This window comes from Salvelinus namaycush, unplaced genomic scaffold, assembly GCF_016432855.1.
Source record: "Salvelinus namaycush isolate Seneca unplaced genomic scaffold, SaNama_1.0 Scaffold1915, whole genome shotgun sequence".
Classification (NCBI taxonomy): Eukaryota; Metazoa; Chordata; class Actinopteri; order Salmoniformes; family Salmonidae; genus Salvelinus; species Salvelinus namaycush.
The window spans coordinates 3,632-24,027 of record NW_024058692.1 but is presented as its reverse complement, the minus strand read 5'-3'; the positions used below and the strand labels follow the sequence as shown (position 1 = coordinate 24,027).

Below are 20,396 nucleotides of genomic sequence, written 5' to 3'. Positions count from 1 at the left end.
AAACACACACAGAAACAAACAAACACACACTCACACCATCACATATACATTCAGGCTAGGTCATCTGAGGACAGAAGCAGAGATCTGTTCACTCAGTTCCACAACACTGAACAGCACAGTGGAATGAAACAGGTTGTAGAGGACTGACTGACTGGCTGGCTGGCTGGCTGGCTGGCTGGCTGGCTGGCTGGCAGAGAGAGAGAACGAGGGAAACGAAGACAGATACAGAGAAGCAGAGGAGATAAAGAAAGGAGAAAAACAAGCACAGAGCAGGAGGGAGAGAGACAGAAGGTCTACAGTAGCCTCAGCAGCACTCTGTAGGGTAGCACCATGCTGTAGCTGGAGAACAGCTAGCTTCCGTCCTCCTCTGGCTACATTTACTTCAATACAAAACCTAGGAGGCTCATGGTTCTCACCCCCTTCCATAGACTTACACTGTATTTATAACAACTTCCGGAGGATGTCCTCCAACCTATCAGAGCTCTCGCAGCATGACCTGACATGTTGTCCATCCAATCAAAGGATCAGAGAATGAATCTAGTACTGAAAGCATTAGCTACAGCTAGCAAGCAGCTAAATCATGGTGAGTGGTTGACTCAAAAAGAGAAAATAGTTGAACAGCTTTGAACAAATTCATTTCTACAAAAATTAAGAAGCAAGAGGAATGCTATTGATGTTAGCTCGCTGGCTAAGGCTATCCAACACGGCGACTCTTCCAAGACAAGGTAAGCTTTTGGTTTTTCAAAATGTATTGCCATGGGGGCAATACTGCTAAACTGCTTGCTGTACTGCGTGATTGTACACATGGATTGGATTGTGGGTTTACTACCGTGTTAGTTCTAGTTTGTTTACTATAACGTTAATATGGTGACAGCGATCGAGACTGTGTAGCGGTTAGCGGTTATGCTATGAAGGTTTGGCTTGGAGACGTTTTTGCACCTGCTGTTGTTCTGTGCGCTGAAATCCACAAGCCGAAAGGAAAAGGTGAGGAGGAGGAGGAGGAAGAGGAGGAGAGCGCGTAGATGCTAGAAGGAATTATACAACGAGCAAAGGGATGATGCTGTATGTGGCTGCTATGAAAGGGAACTGTGTGGGTGATAACGGGTGAGTTCATTCCGTCGATTTTGTTGTAAAAAATGTTTCTTCAAGGGACGCAAATGGAACGAAACCCGGGACGGACCTACTTGAATTTATCCAATATAAAACTCTTATTTTAGTTGCAAAAACGTTTTGAAAAAAGGTTTTGCAACTGTTTGGACTAATGATTACACCCCAGACCAGCTAGATGCAGGCGGTATTGAATGTGTCACTGTCTGTCACCTTGATTACGACAATTTGTCTCTCGACCTGTGTGCACCTACGTTGTAAAACTTTCATTCATAGGCTAGGTTGTATCAACCTCATGATGGATATAGGGAATATTCTAGTATCATGTAGTAACCTAAACCTATCACTGTTACATTGAACTGGGTGAATGGAATATGAATGACAGTAACCTAAACCTATGGATGTTATATTGAACTGGGTGAATATGAATGACAGTAACCTAAACCTATGGATGTTATATTGAACTGGGTGAATATGAATGACAGTAACCTAAACCTATGGATGTTACATTGAACTGGGTGAATGGAATATGAATGACAGTAACCTAAACCTATGGATGTTACATTGAACTGGGTGAATATGAATGACAGTAACCTAAACCTATGGATGTTACATTGAACTGGGTGAATATGAATGACAGTCATCCAATATGCTGTAATAGAAATAAGGCCGTGCTCAGGAAACAAACCAAAAATAATCCTCCCTAATGTTGACGGCACCAACCGCCACTGGTCTAGACTGAGATGTACTTATTAAAACTAACTTCTTCGCAAACTCCGGCGTGTGCGCACACACACACACACACACGCACAAAGGCACACACGCGCGCACACACAAACAAACGCACACACACACACACACACACACACACACACACACACACACACACACACACACACACACACACACACACACACACACACACACACACACACACACACACACACACACACACACACACACATTACTGCCCCCCCTTCACCCTACCTTCTCCCAGGCTGTATCTCAGCCTAGCGTCCCATGCCGCCAGCCCCTCTCTGCTGTCGAAGCCCAGTCCCACTGTGTGTCCCAGACAGAGGACGGTGAGGGTGTAGGCCACCCCGTCGTACCCCAACCCCGGCTCCACTCCACAGATCCCCTCCAAGGTCATCTGCAGCCGCTCACGACGACCCCTGACCTTATCGGACTTATCCCGGTAGACCAGGAGAGAGAGGCAGTCTGGGTAGAGAGGGAGGAGAGGAGAGATGGGTGAAATCATTTTGACCTGGGCACACAAACATAGAATCCCTTTTAGAGATAGATGGGAGGGGTTGAGGGGAGCTGAAGGATGGGACTGGATGGTGTTCAGAGATAGATTGGAGGGGTTGAGGGGAGCTGAAGGATGGGACCGGATGGTGTTCAGAGATAGATGGGAGGGGAGATAGATGGGAGGGTTGAGGGGAGCTGAAGGATGGGACTGGATGGTGTTCAGAGATAGATGGGAGGGTTGAGGGGAGCTGAAAGATGGGACTGGATGGTGTTCAGAGATAGATTGGAGGGGAGATAGATGGGAGGGTTGAGGGGAGCTGAAGGATGGGACTGGATGGTGTTCAGAGATAGATTGGAGGGGAGATAGATGGGAGGGCCCCCCCCCCCCCTTGGGTTGTGCCGTGGCGGAGATCTTTGTGGGCTATTAGACGCCACCGTGACAGAGAGGGAGGGCTGTCCGAGGGACATGACAGACCAATTAGACGCCACCGTGACAGAGAGGGAGGGCTGTCCGAGGGACATGACAGACCAAATAGACGCCACCGTGACAGAGAGGGAGGGCTGTCCGAGGGACATAACAGACCAATTAGACACCACCGTGACAGAGAGGGAGGGCTGTCCGAGGGACATGACAGACCAATTAGACGCCACCGTGACAGAGAGGGAGGGCTGTCCGAGGGACATAACAGACCAATTAGATGCCACAGTGACAGAGAGGGAGGGCTGTCCGAGGGACATAACAGACCAATTAGACGCCACAGTGACAGAGAGGGAGGGGACATAACAGACCAATTAGATGCCACAGTGACAGAGAGGGAGGGCTGTCCGAGGGACATAACAGACCAATTAGATGCCACAGTGACAGAGAGGGAGGGCTGTCCGAGGGACATAACAGACCAATTAGATGCCACAGTGACAGAGAGGGAGGGCTGTCCGAGGGACATAACAGACCAATTAGACGCCACAGTGACAGAGAGGGAGGGCTGTCCGAGGGACATAACAGACCAATTAGACGCCACCATGACAGAGAGGGAGGGCTGTCCGAGGGACATAACAGACCAATTAGACACCACCGTGACAGAGAGGGAGGGCTGTCCGAGGGACATAACAGACCAATTAGACACCACCGTGACAGAGAGGGAGGGCTGTCCGAGGGACATAACAGACCAATTAGACGCCACCGTGACAGAGAGGGAGGGCTGTCCGAGGGATATAACAGCACAGCCCAATCAAGGAAGGAAATGTCCAATAAACAGCCCCACTGGCAGCCAATCGGTGTCCTCAAAGGCAGAGGAACACAGGGTCTAGTGGGAATCACTCTTAGAATTAGAATCACCGTCTATGTATTCTAGAACACAAGGCACATGTTGTTCTAGAACATGTTGACGGCTCATACAAAATATTTACTCGACACGATATACCTTAGTTCCACTGAGAGACAATGTCTGAAGAAAGGAAAATTACAAACACAGCTCTGTCTCTTCAAGTGTGTCAGTCTGTTTCTTTATTCTCATCTGATCACTTCAGAGCCACACACACACACACACACACACACACACACACACACACACACACACACACACACACACACACACACACACACACACACACACACACACACACACCAGTGAAAGCAATTAGTCAGAATGATATGGTATACTTCTTATGTAAGCCTTTGGCTTTAAATACGTAGCATAGGTAGCTAAACTAGCCTGACTTTGTTGCTTGGACACAACTAAGTCCTGTAAATAGTCTAAGCATTGAAATAAATGTTTTTAAAACGTTTCTGTTAAACCAACTAGCCCAGTCTTCTCAAGGTGTTTGTGTTAAAGGCTAACATAAGGGTATAACTTTTTAAATCCAAGTGTTAAGTGTAGCGCGATCCCCCCACACGTGTAACCGTGGTTATGTGATATTTGCACTATGCGCTCCGGTTGGCGCGTCGCCAACTGTCACATCGACAAGTCGCGCTTACTTTTAATTCCTGAAAATCTGATTGGTGAAAGATTACAGTATAAACATTTTAAAAGACTGCTATATTATTTTTAAACGTTGTAAACAACAGATAGAACGTTGGAGACGTTTAAACAGTAGTATTAGTTGGTTCGTTCGTAGACCTACCTGCGACTGGGGACGGCTTCCGCAACGTGACCCAACGACTCTTCCACTGCAAAGCAAGTTACAGCAAATACATGAAACAGTCAAATCCACACGTTATTGTATTAACGCTTCACTTCCCGGGAAAACGTTTTTGAAGTTGTGATATAAATGTGATAAGAACCTTTTTGCCATCTCTGAATTTAACTTGTCCTTCCACTACAACTGTATCCGTCATCTTCTGACATAGCTCAGAACAGCTGACTCTGTGTGTGTGTGTGTGTGTGTGTGTGTGTGTGTGTGTGTGTGTGTGTGCGTGCACCCGCTGCCCGGTCCAATTCCTGACAGTAGGGGTCACTTTCAAAATAACTTTTTAACAGCCCCCCCCCCCCCCCCCCGGCGGCGGCCCTCACACACACCACTCTACCCCTCCAGAAAACACGCCACTCACGCGGGGAAAGGGGCCAGCCACCCACCGAGGGGCCAGCCGATAGTTTGCGCAGTTGTTAGCTAGTGTCAAGGGTGATTGTTTTACAATGTCGCCAATTAAATGAAAGTGACATAGCAAACATAGCTTTCACTTAGCTCATAGGGTTGTCATACTTTTATAGACCAGGGGTGGACTGGGATCAGATATCGGCCTTGGAATTTATAACACACCCATTTGTAGCCAAATAATTATAATTTTGTGCAAAAAAAAAAAAAAAAGTTAGACAGGCCCACTGGGCTACATATAGACCAGCCCATCTGGCATTTGCCAGAAATGCCAGAAATGCCAGTCCGCCCCTGCTGTACACCATAGAGATGCCTGTTCTACTCATTCTGATTCTACAGCTAAACAGGGATATATACTGATAAAGCCTACTGTCTTTTTGTCAATAGCGCCTTCTTAATCTTCCCACTGGGCAAAAAACTGGTTCAATCAACGTTGTTTTAACATCGTTTCAACCCATAACAGCGATGTGAAGATGTGGAAAACTGATTGGATGAAGAAAAAGTCGTCAACATGAGGGAATGTTGTCTTTTTTATTCACCCAATTTACATGGTGACATTTTTTGTTGAATTCACGTTAATTGACAACTCAACCAAATGTAAATCCAAACAAGGCAAAAGTAACATGCCTTCCCCCAGGATGATGCAGCGTCCCCGTCCCCCCCACCTCCCCCGGGTCAATTAGTGTAATTTTTCAATCTCAAACAGGACAGCAGATATGCTTGTTCAATGTTTGGAATTTCAGTTGATTTCTATAGCGCCCCCCTTTGGCCAATCAGTGTCATTTTGTAAAGACCAGATCTATGGCTAGACGCGTCATCGTTTAGTCAAAATCAGCCCAGAGGCGTCTGAGGTATTGTGTTTGACTAGAATACTGTAAGTACTGGTGTACGAAATGCCCCCTAGACAGATTCATAGTCCCCCTGTGATTTCATTGTGGGACGGAGACAGATCTATAGTCCCCCTGTGATTTCATTGTGGGATGGAGACAGATTCATAGTCCCCCTGTGATTTCATTGTGGGACGGAGACAGATTCATAGTCCCCCTGTGATTTCATTGTGGGACGGAGACAGATTCATAGTCCCCCTGTGATTTCATTGCGGGACGGAGACAGATTCATAGTCCCCCTGTGATTTCATTGTGGGACGGAGACAGATTAATAGTCCCCCTGTGATTTCATTGTGGGACGGAGACAGATTCATAGTCCCCCATATGATTTCATTGTGGGACGGAGACAGATTAATAGTCCCCCATATGATTTCATTGTGGGACGGAGACAGATTCATAGTCCCCCTGTGATTTCATTGTGGGACGGAGACAGATTCATAGTCCCCCATGTGATTTCATTGCGGGACGGAGACAGATTCATAGTCCCCCATATGATTTCATTGTGGGACGGAGACAGATTCATAGTCCCCCATGTGATTTCATTGTGGGACGGAGACAGATTAATAGTCCCCCATATGATTTCATTGTGGGACGGAGACAGATTCATAGTCCCCCATATGATTTCATTGTGGGACGGAGACAGATTCATAGTCCCCCATATGATTTCATTGTGGGACGGAGACAGATTAATAGTCCCCCATATGATTTCATTGTGGGACGGAGACAGATTCATAGTCCCCCTGTGATTTCATTGTGGGACGGAGACAGATTAATAGTCCCCCATATGATTTCATTGTGGGACGGAGACAGATTCATAGTCCCCCTGTGATTTCATTGCGGGACGGAGACAGATTCATAGTCCCCCATATGATTTCATTGTGGGACGGAGACAGATTAATAGTCCCCCATATGATTTCATTGTGGGACGGAGACAGATTCATAGTCCCCCTGTGATTTCATTGTGGGACGGAGACAGATTCATAGTCCCCCTGTGATTTCATTGCGGGACGGAGACAGATTCATAGTCCCCCTGTGATTTCATTGCGGGACGGAGACAGGTACGTAGTCCCCCTGTGATTTCATTGCGGGACGGAGACAGATCTATAGTCCCCCATGTGATTTCATTGCGGGACGGAGACAGATCTATAGTCCCCCTGTGATTTCATTGTGGGACGGAGACAGATTCATAGTCCCCCTGTGATTTCATTGTGGGACGGAGACAGATTCATAGTCCCCCTGTGATTTCATTGTGGAACGGGGACAGATCTATAGTCCCATTGTGGGATGGAGACAGATTTATAATCCCCCTATGATTTCATTGTGGGACGGAGACAGATTCATAGTCCCCCTATGATTTCATTGTGGGGCGGAGACAGATTCATAGTCCCCCTGTGATTTCATTGCGGGACGGAGACAGATTCATAGTCCCCCTATGATTTCATTGCGGGACGGAGACAGATTCATAGTCCCCCTATGATTTCATTGTGGGGTGGAGACAGATCTATAGTCCCCCTGTGGGGCGGAGACAGATTTATAATCCCCCTATGATTTCATTGTGGGGAAAAACTAGACTTTGAACTGGCGTCTGTGCCAGGGGGTAATTCTTGATCTATTATAAGATGTATTCAGTGGTTATGTTTAACAAGAAAATGTCACACTACAGACCTCTGTTTAAGAGAGGCTCTGCTTCTTCTTCTTTGTGTTGGCACCACACTCCATAAAGTCCTGCTTTAGTTTGATCTCAACTTGATTATTGTCCAGTCACATGGTCAGGTGCTGCACAGAAGGGCCTAGAAAAACTGCCGCTGGTCCAGAACAGAGCGGCACGTCTTGCTCTTCACTGTAACCAGAGAGCTGACATCAACACTATTGTCACTATTGTGAGTTGGGGTGGGTATTCTATGTTCTATGTTTTCTATTTCTATGTGTTTGGCCAGGTATGGTTGTCAATCAGGGGCAGCTGTCTATCGTTGTCTCTGATTGAGAACCATACTTAGGTAGCTCCTTTTTTCCCACCTGTCATTGTGGGAAGTTGACTTTGTTTAGGGCACATAGCCTTTGAGCTTCACGGTTTGTGTTTGTAGTGTTTATTGTTTTGTTTCGGCGTCATTTTTTTAAAATAAAAGAAAATGTGCGCTGCACCTTGGTCCTCTTCTTTTAACAGCCGTGACAACTATGCCCGCCAGTCTCTCCTGGCTAAAAGAAGAGACTACTTCCTAGTTTTTTATAAGAAACAATGTGTTGGAAAATTGTTTGCATAATCAACTTACACACAGCACTGATACCCACACTTACCCCACCAGACATGCCACCAGGGGTCTTTTCACAGTCCCCGGGTCCAGAACAACAACAACAACTAAAGCACAGTATTATACAGAGTCATGATTGCATGGAACTCCCTTCCATCTCCGACTGCTCAAGTGAACAGCCAACCATAGCTTTAAAGAAACAGATGAAGAGACACCTCACAACGCCTCTCCCCCATTTGACCTAGATATGTTGTGTATGTAGTGATACGTGTGACGTTTTAAACGCATGTAGTTATGTTCTTGAGCTATTCTTGTCTATTAACGTTCTGTATTATATCATGTTTCATGTCTTGTGTGGAACCCCAGGAAGAGTAGCTGCTGCTGTAGAAACAGATAATGATCCTAATAAACCCCAGGAAGAGTAGCTGCTGCTTTAGAAACAGATAATGGGGATCCTAATAAACCCCAGGAAGAGTAGCTGCTGCTATAGAAACAGATAATGGTCCTAATAAACCCCAGGAAGAGTAGCTGCTGCTGTAGAAACAGATAATGATCCTAATATACCCCAGGAAGAGTGGCTGCTGCTATAGAAACAGATAATGGTCCTAATAAACCCCAGGAAGAGTAGCTGCTGCTATAGAAACAGATAATGGTCCTAATAAACCCCAGGAAGAGTAGCTGCTGCTATAGAAACAGATAATGGGGATCCTAATAAACCCCAGGAAGAGTAGCTGCTGCCATAGAAACAGATAATGTTCCTAATAAACCCCAGGAAGAGTAGCTGCTGCTATAGAAACAGATAATGGTCCTAATAAACCCCAGGAAGAGTAGCTGCTGCTGTAGAAACAGATAATGGTCCTAATAAACCCCAGGAAGAGTAGCTGCTGCTATAGAAACAGATAATGGTCCTAATAAACCCCAGGAAGAGTAGCTGCTGCTGTAGAAACAGATAATGATCCTAATAAACCCCAGGAAGAGTAGCTGCTGCTATAGAAACAGATAATGATCCTAATAAACCCCAGGAAGAGTAGCTGCTGCTATAGAAACAGATAATGATCCTAATAAACCCCAGGAAGAGTAGCTGCTGCCATAGAAACAGATAATGTTCCTAATAAACCCCAGGAAGAGTAGCTGCTGCTATAGAAACAGATAATGGTCCTAATAAACCCCAGGAAGAGTAGCTGCTGCTGTAGAAACAGATAATGGTCCTAATAAACCCCAGGAAGAGTAGCTGCTGCTATAGAAACAGATAATGGTCCTAATAAACCCCAGGAAGAGTAGCTGCTGCTGTAGAAACAGATAATGATCCTAATAAACCCCAGGAAGAGTAGCTGCTGCTATAGAAACAGATAATGATCATAATAAACCCCAGGAAGAGTAGCTGCTGCTATAGAAACAGATAATGATCCTAATAAACCCCAGGAAGAGTAGCTGCTGCTTTAGAAACAGATAATGATCCTAATAAACCCCAGGAAGAGTAGCTGCTGCTATAGAAACAGATAATGATCCTAATAAACCCCAGGAAGAGTAGCTGCTGCTATAGAAACAGATAATGGTCCTAATAAACCCCAGGAAGAGTAGCTGCTGCTATAGAAACAGATAATGATCCTAATAAACCCCAGGAAGAGTAGCTGCTGCTTTAGAAACAGATAATGATCCTAATAAACCCCAGGAAGAGTAGCTGCTGCTGTAGAAACAGATAATGATCCTAATAAACCCCAGGAAGAGTAGCTGCTGCTTTAGAAACATATAATGATCCTAATAAACCCCAGGAAGAGTAGCTGCTGCTTTAGAAACATATAATGATCCTAATAAACCCCAGGAAGAGTAGCTGCTGCTTTAGAAACATATAATGATCCTAATAAACCCCAGGAAGAGTAGCTGCTGCTTTGGAAACAGATAATGGGGATCCTAATAAACCCCAGGAAGAGTAGCTGCTGCTTTAGAAACAGATAATGGGGATCCTAATAAACCCCAGGAAGAGTAGCTGCTGCTTTAGAAACAGATAATGATCCTAATAAACCCCAGGAAGAGTAGCTGCTGCTATAGAAACAGATAATGATCCTAATAAATCCCAGGAAGAGTAGCTGCTGCTATAGAAACAGATAATGGTCCTAATAAACCCCAGGAAGAGTAGCTGCTGCTTTGGAAACAGATAATGGTCCTAATAAACCCCAGGAAGAGTAGCTGCTGCTATAGAAACAGATAATGATCCTAATAAACCCCAGGAAGAGTAGCTGCTGCTATAGAAACAGATAATGATCATAATAAACCCCAGGAAGAGTAGCTGCTGCTTTAGAAACAGATAATGACCCTAATAAACCCCAGGAAGAGTAGCTGCTGCTATAGAAACAGATAATGATCCTAATAAACCCCAGGAAGAGTAGCTGCTGCTATAGAAACAGATAATGATCCTAATAAACCCCAGGAAGAGTAGCTGCTGCTATAGAAACAGATAATGGTCCTAATAAACCCCAGGCAGAGTAGCTGCTGCTTTAGAAACATATAATGATCCTAATAAACCCCAGGAAGAGTAGCTGCTGCTATAGAAACAGATAATGATCCTAATAAACCCCAGGAAGAGTAGCTGCTGCTTTAGAAACAGATAATGACCCTAATAAACTACAAAATACCAAAAACACAGTGAAATAAATACATTATTGTGATTTTATTAATGTCAACAACATCAGCTTAGCTCCAATAAACAGAAAACGGAACACTTAACAGTGATATTAATAAAGTGTGTGTGTGTGTGTGTGTGTGTGTGTGTGTGTGTGTGTGTTAGCAAGTGTCTGAACTGAAGTAGCATTGATAGGCAGTCAGACATCTTCTCTGAGCGTAACACAGACCATCAATGTGTTTGTGTTGGTTGAGGATCTCTGAACACAGAGCATCAATGTGGTGGTTGAGCATCTCTGAACACAGAGCATCAATGTGTTGGTTGAGCATCTCTGAACACAGAGCATCAATGTGTTGGTTGAGCATCTCTGAACACAGAGCATCAATGTGGTGGTTGAGCATCTCTGAACACAGAGCATCAATGTGGTGGTTGAGCATCTCTGAACACAGAGCATCAATGTGGTGGTTGAGCATCTCTGAACACAGAGCATCAGTGTGGTGGTTGAGCATCTCTGAACACAGAGCATCAATGTGGTGGTTGAGCATCTCTGAACACAGAGCATCAATGTGGTGGTTGAGCATCTCTGAACACAGAGCATCAGTGTGGTGGTTGAGCATCTCTGAACACAGAGCATCAGTGTGGTTGTGTTGGTTTAGGATCTCTGATGGTGATTGGTCCAGATCATATGAGGGTACGACTCCAAACAGCCATTCAGATACAGAGCCTTCAGAAAGGGTTCAGACCCAATGACATTTTTCCACATATTGTTGTGTTACTGATTGATTTTAAAATGGAATAAATTGAGATTTTTTTTTTTGTCACCTGTCTACACACAATACCCCATAATGTCAAAGTGGAATGATGTTTTTCTACATTTTTACAAACTAATATAAAAATGAAAATCTGAAAAGTCATGAGTCAGTAAGTATTCCACCTCGTTGTTATGGTAAGGAGCCTAATTAAGTTCAGGAGTAACAATGTGCTTAACAAGTCACATAACCTGGTTCAGTCTGCAGTCCAACAGACACTGGGAGAGGAATTCACCTTTCAGCAGGACAACAACCTACAACACAAGGCCAAATCTACACTGGAGTTGCTTACCAAGAAGACAGTGAATGTTCCTGAGTGGCCGAGTTACAGTTTTGATGTAAATCGGCTTGAAAATCTATGACAAGACTTGAAAATGGTTGTCTAACAATGATCAACAACCAACTTGACAGAGCTTGAATCATGTTTAAAAGAACAATGTGCAAATCTTGTACAATCCAGATGTGCAAAGCTCTGAGAGACTCAGAAAGACTCACCGCTGTAATCGCTGCCAAAAGGTGATTCTAACATGTATTAACTCAGAGGTGTGAACACTTATGTAAATGAGGTATTTCTGTATTTCATTTTCAATAAATTTGGTAAAATGTCTAAAAACATATTTCCACTTTGTCATTATGGGGTATTGTGATGTCATTATGGGGTATTGTGATGTCATTAGGGGGTATTGTGATGTCATTATGGGGTATTGTGATGTCATTATGGGGTATTGTGATGTCATTAGGGGGTATTGTGATGTCATTATGGGGTATTGTGATGTCATTAGGGGGTATTGTGATGTCATTAGGGGGTATTGTGATGTCATTATGGGGTATTGTGATGTCATTAGGGGGTATTGTGATGTCATTATGGGGTATTGTGATGTCATTATGGGGTATTGTGTGTAGATGGGTGAGAATGTATTTTTATTGAATTCAGGCTGTAACACAACAAAATGTGGAATAAGTCAACGGGTATGAATGCTTTCTGAAGCCACTGTAGTCAACTATAGTCATTTTCTATACCACAATATCTATAGTCAGTTACAGGAGTTTTCTATATCACAGTATCCATACAGACTTGCTTTATCGTACACATGAGCAGTCTCTATAGCAACAACAGATATTCATGAGGCTGGAATAGAAAAAATTTGGTTGAATTCATGACTTTAATTTCCATGGACCCCGACCTTGGTGATGAGCATCAATTAATAAGCCAACATTCCAAATGGTAGACAAGTCCTCCAAAATGTCTGCTGGTCCTTACAGGAGGTCTTTAACCAGGGAGCGTCCGTTCTACAGCATCTAACTCTATGCTCAGACAAATGTGGCCTTAAACCTGCTACTGTCCGCCGCGCTTTGTCTCTCTCCCGATAGGCTCCTGCCGATCCGTCTCTCTGCTGATTGGCTTCTGCCGATCCGTCTCTGCTCTGGTTGTCTCTTAGCGTTGACAAATGACGGGAGTTCTGACGTCTGGTACACGCCCGTCCTCACCCTGCCGCCACGGCGGCAGAGTTCCGAAGCCACGCCCTCACAGTTCTGTCCCAGCTTGGAATCTCGGAGGTCCCGGAACCTCCCGGAATCTTCAGGTGTGGAGTTGGTTTCAACCCGGTCCACATCTAGCCTGGCGCGGTTGGGGCGCGAGGGCGATTTGGATTTACGAGAGCGAGGAGCAGGCGGAGCAGGAGGAGGGGGTTTTGAGAGAGGTGGTGGCGCCCTCTTCTGGTGAGATTTGAAACTGCCTCCTCTGTCCCTCTCTCTCCTCTTGTCTCCGTCTCGGTCTCGGTCTCGGTCCCTGTCTTTGCCTGAAGGGTAAAGGGTTAGGACATGGTGCTTTTAATGCCACTGCAAACACACAATGACACCACTCACACATGAAAGCGGACACACAAACACACTCACACATGAAAGCGGACACACACACACATGCAGGTATCACACAGCCTGACAGTATGAACGCCTGCTCCTCCAATTGCGTTCAGACTGGGACTTTTAATGGAAGAAGTAGGAATGAGTTGTCTATCCACACACACACACACACACACACACACACACACACACACACACACACACACACACACACACACACACACACACACACACACACACACACACACACACACACACACACACACACACACAGCTGGTGATGGTAGAGAAGAAGGGGACAAACTGGGCATGACATCATGGGAAACAGACCGTTGGCGGGGTGATACTGCACCCCTGTGATACTACGATACACTGCCAGTTATTTCTCTCTGTCTCTCCGTCTCTGTCTCTCTCTGTCTCTCTGCCTCTCAATTCAATTCAAGGGGCTTTATTGGCAAGGGAAACATATGTTAACATCTCTCTCTCTCTCTCTCTCTCTCTCTCTCTCTCTCTCTCTCTCTCTCTCTCTCTCTCTGTCTCTCTCTCTGTCTCTCTCTCTGTCTCTCTCTCTCTCTCTCTCTCTGTCTCTCTGTCTCTCTCTCTCTGTCTCTCTCTCTGTCTCTCTCTCTCTCTGTCTCTCTCTCTTTCTCTCTCTCTCTGTCTCTCTCTCTCTGTCTCTCTCTCTCTCTGTCTCTCTTTCTCTCTCTCTCTCTCTCTCTCTCTCTCTCTCTCTCTGTCTCTCTCTCTCTCTCTGTCTCTGTTCAGTACCATTCTCTAACAGCAGATGGAGACATCTAATGAATAGATCTGATGACAGAGACTGTAAACAGTCTTTAAACATCAGCCTGGTCAACAGTAGGTAGTACACTACTAGTGACCAGAGCCCTATTCCTTATATAGTGTACTACATTTAAGGGCAACAGTAGTTCACTATATAAGAAATAGGATGCCTCTCTGTCTCTCTCTCAGTCTCTCTCTCTGTCTCTCTCTCTCTGTCTCTCTCTCTCTGTCTCTCTCTCTCTGTCTCTCTCTCTCTCTCTCTCTCTCTGTCTCTCTCTCTCTCTCTCTGTCTCTCTCTCTGTCTCTCTCTCTCTGTCTCGCTCTCTCTGTCTCGCTCTCTCTCTCTGTCTCTCTCTCTCTCTCTCTCTGTCTGTGACTTTCAACTGGTAAACACTTCAGAAGACTCTTGTGGGTGTGTGTAGTGCGTGTGGTTGAGGCAGTGTGCGTGTTCGTTGGCCTCTACAAATTGTCCATCATGAATAGCTTTACCCACTCTGTACTATACTTACTGTCTCACACACACCTGGTCCTGGTCAAACCTACTGCTCTACAGAGAGAATACAGAGCCATGGGCCTGGTCAAACCTACTGCTCTACAGAGGGAATACAGAGCCATGGGCCTGGTCAAACCTACTGCTCTACAGAGAGAATACAGAGCAATGGGCCTGGTCAAACCTACTGCTCTACAGAGGGAATACAGAGCCATGGGCCTGGTCAAACCTACTGCTCTACAGAGAGAATACAGAGCCATGGGCCTGGTCAAACCTACTGCACTACAGAGAGAATACAGAGCCACGGGCCTGGTCAAACCTACTGCACTACAGAGGGAATACAGAGCCACGGGCCTGGTCAAACCTACTGCACTACAGAGAGAATACAGAGCCATGGGCCTGGTCAAACCTACTGCACTACAGAGAGAATACAGAGCAATTTGGGAAACAGCCTACATTCCATCTGTCCGGTTCTACTCTCACACAAAAGACCTGGCACACAGAGAGGGAGAGGGGTAGAGGGGAACGAGAGAGTGGGAGGAGAGGGAGAGAGGGGGAGGGAGGAACAGAAAGGGGCAGAGAGGGAGAGAGAGATAGAGACAGGGAGGGAGAAAGAGGGAGAGATAAGGAGGGAGAGAGAGGGCGAGATAGAGAGGGAGAGATATAGAGAGGGAAATAGAGGGAGAGACAGAAAATGATATAGAGAATGAGAACACTCAGTTGACAGAGACTAACCTCCTCACCGGGTTCAATAGAGAGCGAGCCGGTTGAGAGAGAGAAGGAGAGAGACACCAGAAGAAAAGAGACAGATCACTTAAAGCTGGTAAGAGAGTGATTCCACCTCAGTAGAATCATATTTATTATGTCTATGTACAGGAGGTCACAGTTCATAGAACAATCCAATGGAAGTGGAACAACAGAATAGAACACTTCCATTGTGACGTCATCATAACAGAAGGACAGGAAGTTGATGGAACAATGACTAGATAATAAAGGGGGTTTAAAAAACAGACTGTTAAACTGGTATTTATACACAATTAGTACTCTTTAACATAATACACTGTAACAAAATAATATATAATTAATAATAACAACAACTCAGGATAAATGAATGTATTGTCAGGAATATATTACAGGATGATAGACTAGATGAGAATTCTAAAATAAAAGGTAAAAAGCCTGGTGATTGACAGACAGACACAGACAGACAGACAGACAGACAGACAGACAGACAGACAGACAGACAGACAGACAGACAGACAGACAGACAGACAGACAGACAGAGCGAGAGAGAGACAGAGAGAGAAACAGAGAGAGAGAGACAGAGAGAGAGAGACAGAGAGACAGAGCGAGAGAGAGACAGAGAGAGAGAGACAGAGAGAGAGACAAACAGACAGAGACAGAGAGAGACAGACAGACAGAGAGAGAGAGACACAAAGAGACAGACAGACAGACAGACAGAGACAGACAGAGAGAGAAAGAGACAGAGAGAGAGACAGACAGAGAGAGAAAGAGACAGACAGAGAGAGACAGAGAGAGAGACAGAGAGAGAGAGAGAGAGAGAGAGAGAGAGAGAGAGAGAGAGAGAGAGAGAGAGAGACAGAGAGAGAGACAGAGAGAGAGACAGACAGAGAGAGAAAGAGACAGACAGAGAGAGACAGAGAGAGAGACAGAGAGAGAGAGAGAGAGAGAGAGAGAGAGAGAGAGAGAGAGAGAGAGAGAGAGAGAGAGAGAGAGAGAGAGAGAGAGAGAGAGAGAGAGAGAGAGACAGAGAGAGAGAGACAGAGAGAGACACAAAGAGACAGACAGACAGACAGACAGACAGAGACAGACAGAGAGAGAAAGAGACAGAGAGAGAGACAGACAGAGAGAGAAAGAGACAGACAGAGAGAGACAGAGAGAGAGAGAGAGACAGAGAGAGAGAGAGAGAGAGAGAGAGAGAGAGAGAGAGAGAGAGAGAGAGAGAGAGAGACAGAGAGAGAGACAGAGAGAGAGAGACAGAGAGAGAGAGACAGAGAGAGAGAGACAGAGAGAGAGAGAGAGAGAGAGAGAGAGAGAGAGAGAGACAGACAGACACACAGGTCGTCTGCAGTTCCTCTTCCAGGAACACACACATTGTAGTGAAGGTGATTCTCTTCAGCTGAGTGGTAACAGACATAACAACTCCATCCAGGGCTGACATCCAGGTTAGTTGTACAGAACAGAGAAACTAAATCAATGTTTACATATACAAAGCAGTCTTGTCTCCTAATTGGCTAAAGTGCATTATTACAATCTGTACATTGGAGGGTTGTAGACGGCCGAGGGTGTAGAGTTGGGAGGGGGGTAAAGTTAGGCACTGGTTTCCACAGCAACAAGTCCACTTCAAAAAAACACACGCAGACAGAGAAGCAGACCCCATAGGTACAGATCTAGGATCAGTGTTGCTGACCCCTGAACCACATCCTCTAGATGTATCCTCAGAACAGATTACAGATCTAGGATCAGTGTTGCTGTCCCCTGAACCACATCCTCTAGATGTATCCTCAGAACAGATTACAGATCTAGGATCAGTGTTGCTGTCCCCTGAACCACATCCTCTAGATGTATCCTCAGAACAGATTACAGATCTAGGATCAGTGTTGCTGTCCCCTGAACCACATCCTCTAGATGTATCCTCAGAACAGATTACAGATCTAGGATCAGTGTTGCTGTCCCCTGAACCACATCCTCTAGATGTATCCTCAGAACAGATTACAGATCTAGGATCAGTGTTGCTGTCCCCTGAACCACATCCTCTAGATGTATCCTCAGAACAGATTACAGATCTAGGATCAGTGTTGCTGTCCCCTGAACCACATCCTCTAGATGTATCCTCAGAACAGATTACAGATCTAGGATCAGTGTTGCTGTCCCCTGAACCACATCCTCTAGATGTATCCTCAGAACAGATTACAGATCTAGGATCAGTGTTGCTGTCCCCTGAACCACATCCTCTAGATGTATCCTCAGAACAGATTACAGATCTAGGATCAGTGTTGCTGACCCCTGAACCACATCCTCTAGATGTATCCTCAGAACAGATTACAGATCTAGGATCAGTGTTGCTGTCCCCTGAACCACATCCTCTAGATGTATCCTCAGAACAGATTACAGATCTAGGATCAGTGTTGCTGTCCCCTGAACCACATCCTCTAGATGTATCCTCAGAACAGATTACAGATCTAGGATCAGTGTTGCTGTCCCCTGAACCACATCCTCTAGATGTATCCTCAGAACAGATTACAGATCTAGGATCAGTGTTGCTGTCCCCTGAACCACATCCTCTAGATGTATCCTCAGAACAGATTACAGATCTAGGATCAGTGTTGCTGTCCCCTGAACCACATCCTCTAGATGTATCCTCAGAACAGATTACAGATCTAGGATCAGTGTTGCTGTCCCCTGAACCACATCCTCTAGATGTATCCTCAGAACAGATTACAGATCTAGGATCAGTGTTGCTGTCCCCTGAACCACATCCTCTAGATGTATCCTCAGAACAGATTACAGATCTAGGATCAGTGTTGCTGTCCCCTGAACCACATCCTCTAGATGTATCCTCAGAACAGATTACAGATCTAGGATCAGTGTTGCTGTCCCCTGAACCACATCCTCTAGATGTATCCTCAGAACAGATTACAGATCTAGGATCAGTGTTGCTGTCCCCTGAACCACAGAACTCTAGATTTTTTATATGTTTTACCTTTATTTATCCAGGCAAGTCAGTTAAGAACAAATTCTTATTTTCAATGACGGCCTACCGGGGAACAGTGGGTTAACTGCCTTGTTCAAGGGAACAGTGGGTTAACTGCCTTGTTCAGGGGAACAGTGGGTTAACTGCCTTGTTCAGGGGAACAGTGGGTTAACTGCCTTGTTCAGGGGAACAGTGGGTTAACTGCCTTGTTCAGGGGCAGAACAACAGATTTTTACCTTGTCAGCTCGGAGATTCGAACTTGCAACCTTTCGGTTACTAGTCCAACACTCTAACCACTAGGCTACCCTGCCGCCCCAATGTATCCTCAGAACAGATAACAGACCTTAGATCAGTGTCTGGAGTGGTTAACTTCACCTCCCAGAGACTGGGGGGCTGAGTCCCAAATGGAACCCTATTCCCTATATAGCGCACTCCTTTTGACCAGAGCCTTAGGGGTAGTGCACTATATAGGGAATAGGGTTCCATTTTGGGAGACGTAACCTTGGAGAGAGGGAGAGGATAGTTCAGAGGTCAAACGCAGTTCGAAGGTGAAAGGCCACGGTTCAGAGTTCACACAGGGGAGGTACCTGAGCAGGGCGAGTCGCGGAGGTCGTGTTGGGAGAAGCGCGGTGGGTTATGGGTAGTGGAGGAGGAGTGGTGGGGGGTTAGGAGAGTGGAGTTAGGACTGTTGATGTCTCCTTCTCCCACCAGGGTCATGTCCGCTAGGGGTTCTTCATGTAACATCTGGACCGACCCCCTGCAGTCTGGGCTGGGGAGACCCCGTAGGTGGTGCTGCCCCTGGGAGGGGGGGTGGACTGGGGACAGGCTGCCGGGGAACGGGGGAGGGGGTCTGTCATGGTGGGAGGGGGGGAGGAGCGCTCGTCTTCCCCCTCCTCCTCCCGTTCCGAGCGAGGAGTCCAAGCTCTGCGATTGGCTGCTGGTGTTCAAAGGGACGGAGCCACCGCCTCCGCCGCTATTCTCCTTGTTGCCGTGACGTCTGTTCTCCTTGTAGCCGTAGTTGTCACTGTCGTCATGGTTACCGCCGCCGCGGCCATCCTGGGTGACGCGGGCGGGAGGAAGAGGAAGGGGTGATGATGATGGGCTGAGGCGGAGGAAGTCGGGGAGCGTCAGGTCACTCTTGTCTAACAGACCTCGCTGGTCGTTTGCTCTGTTGCACTGAGCTTTGGATATGAGCTGGAAGAGCTCTGGAGAGAAACACAAGATACAGAGATACACACACACACACAGGCACACACAGGCACACACACACACACACACACACACACACACACACACACACACACACACACACACACACACACACACACACACACACACACAAGGTCAATCCAAACCACACAGAGATACAGATACATGATATATCGTTACTTCATACCACTACCTCATACTGCTACCTCATATCGCTACCTCATATGGCTACATATCACTACATATCATTACTTCATATCACTACCTCATACTGCTACATATCACTACATATCATTACTTCATATCACTACCTCATACTGCTACATATCACTACATATTGGTACTTCATATCACTACCTCATACTGCTACATATCACTACATATCGTTACTTCATACCACTACCTCATACTGCTACATATCACTACATATTGGTACTTCATATCACTACCTCATACTGCTACATATCACTACATATCGTTACTTCATACCACTACTCACTACCTCATACTGCTACATATCACTACATATCGTTACTTCATACCACTACTCACTACCTCATACTGCTACATATCACTACATATCATTACTTCATATCACTACCTCATACTGCTACATATCACTACATATCGTTACTTCATATCACTACTCACTACCTCATACTGCTACATATCACTACATATCATTACTTCATATCGCTACCTCATACTGCTACATATCACTACATATCATTACTTCATACCACTACCTCATACTGCTACATATCACTACATATCATTACTTCATACCACTACCTCATACTGCTACATATCACTACATATCATTACTT

The 20,396-nt window shown here is 45.6% G+C and overlaps 2 protein-coding genes across 2 annotated transcripts in view; both read right to left on the bottom strand.

The window, feature by feature from the left end:
• LOC120037840 (protein Dok-7-like) overlaps positions 1-5,765 on the bottom strand; it is a gene marked incomplete at its 3' end in the record, with an annotated part of 31,097 nt that extends 25,332 nt beyond the window's left edge. The window contains exons 1-3 of the mRNA XM_038983811.1: positions 5,742-5,765; positions 4,477-4,522; positions 2,095-2,325 (exon numbers count right to left, since the gene is read on the bottom strand). Coding sequence (XP_038839739.1) covers positions 2,095-2,325; positions 4,477-4,522; positions 5,742-5,765 — 301 coding nt within the window. The remainder of the gene's footprint in view (positions 1-2,094; positions 2,326-4,476; positions 4,523-5,741) is intronic.
• A 6,657-nt stretch (positions 5,766-12,422) lies between these two features.
• LOC120037839 (pre-mRNA-splicing factor cwc-21-like) lies at positions 12,423-19,656 on the bottom strand. Its single transcript, XM_038983810.1, has 2 exons — positions 18,948-19,656; positions 12,423-13,311 (listed from the first exon to the last, which is right to left on the bottom strand). The coding sequence occupies exons 1-2, from the start codon at positions 19,102-19,104 to the stop codon at positions 12,824-12,826; spliced, it is 645 nt and encodes a 214-aa protein (XP_038839738.1). The 5' UTR covers positions 19,105-19,656; the 3' UTR covers positions 12,423-12,823.
• Between the last annotated feature and the right edge of the window lie 740 nt (positions 19,657-20,396).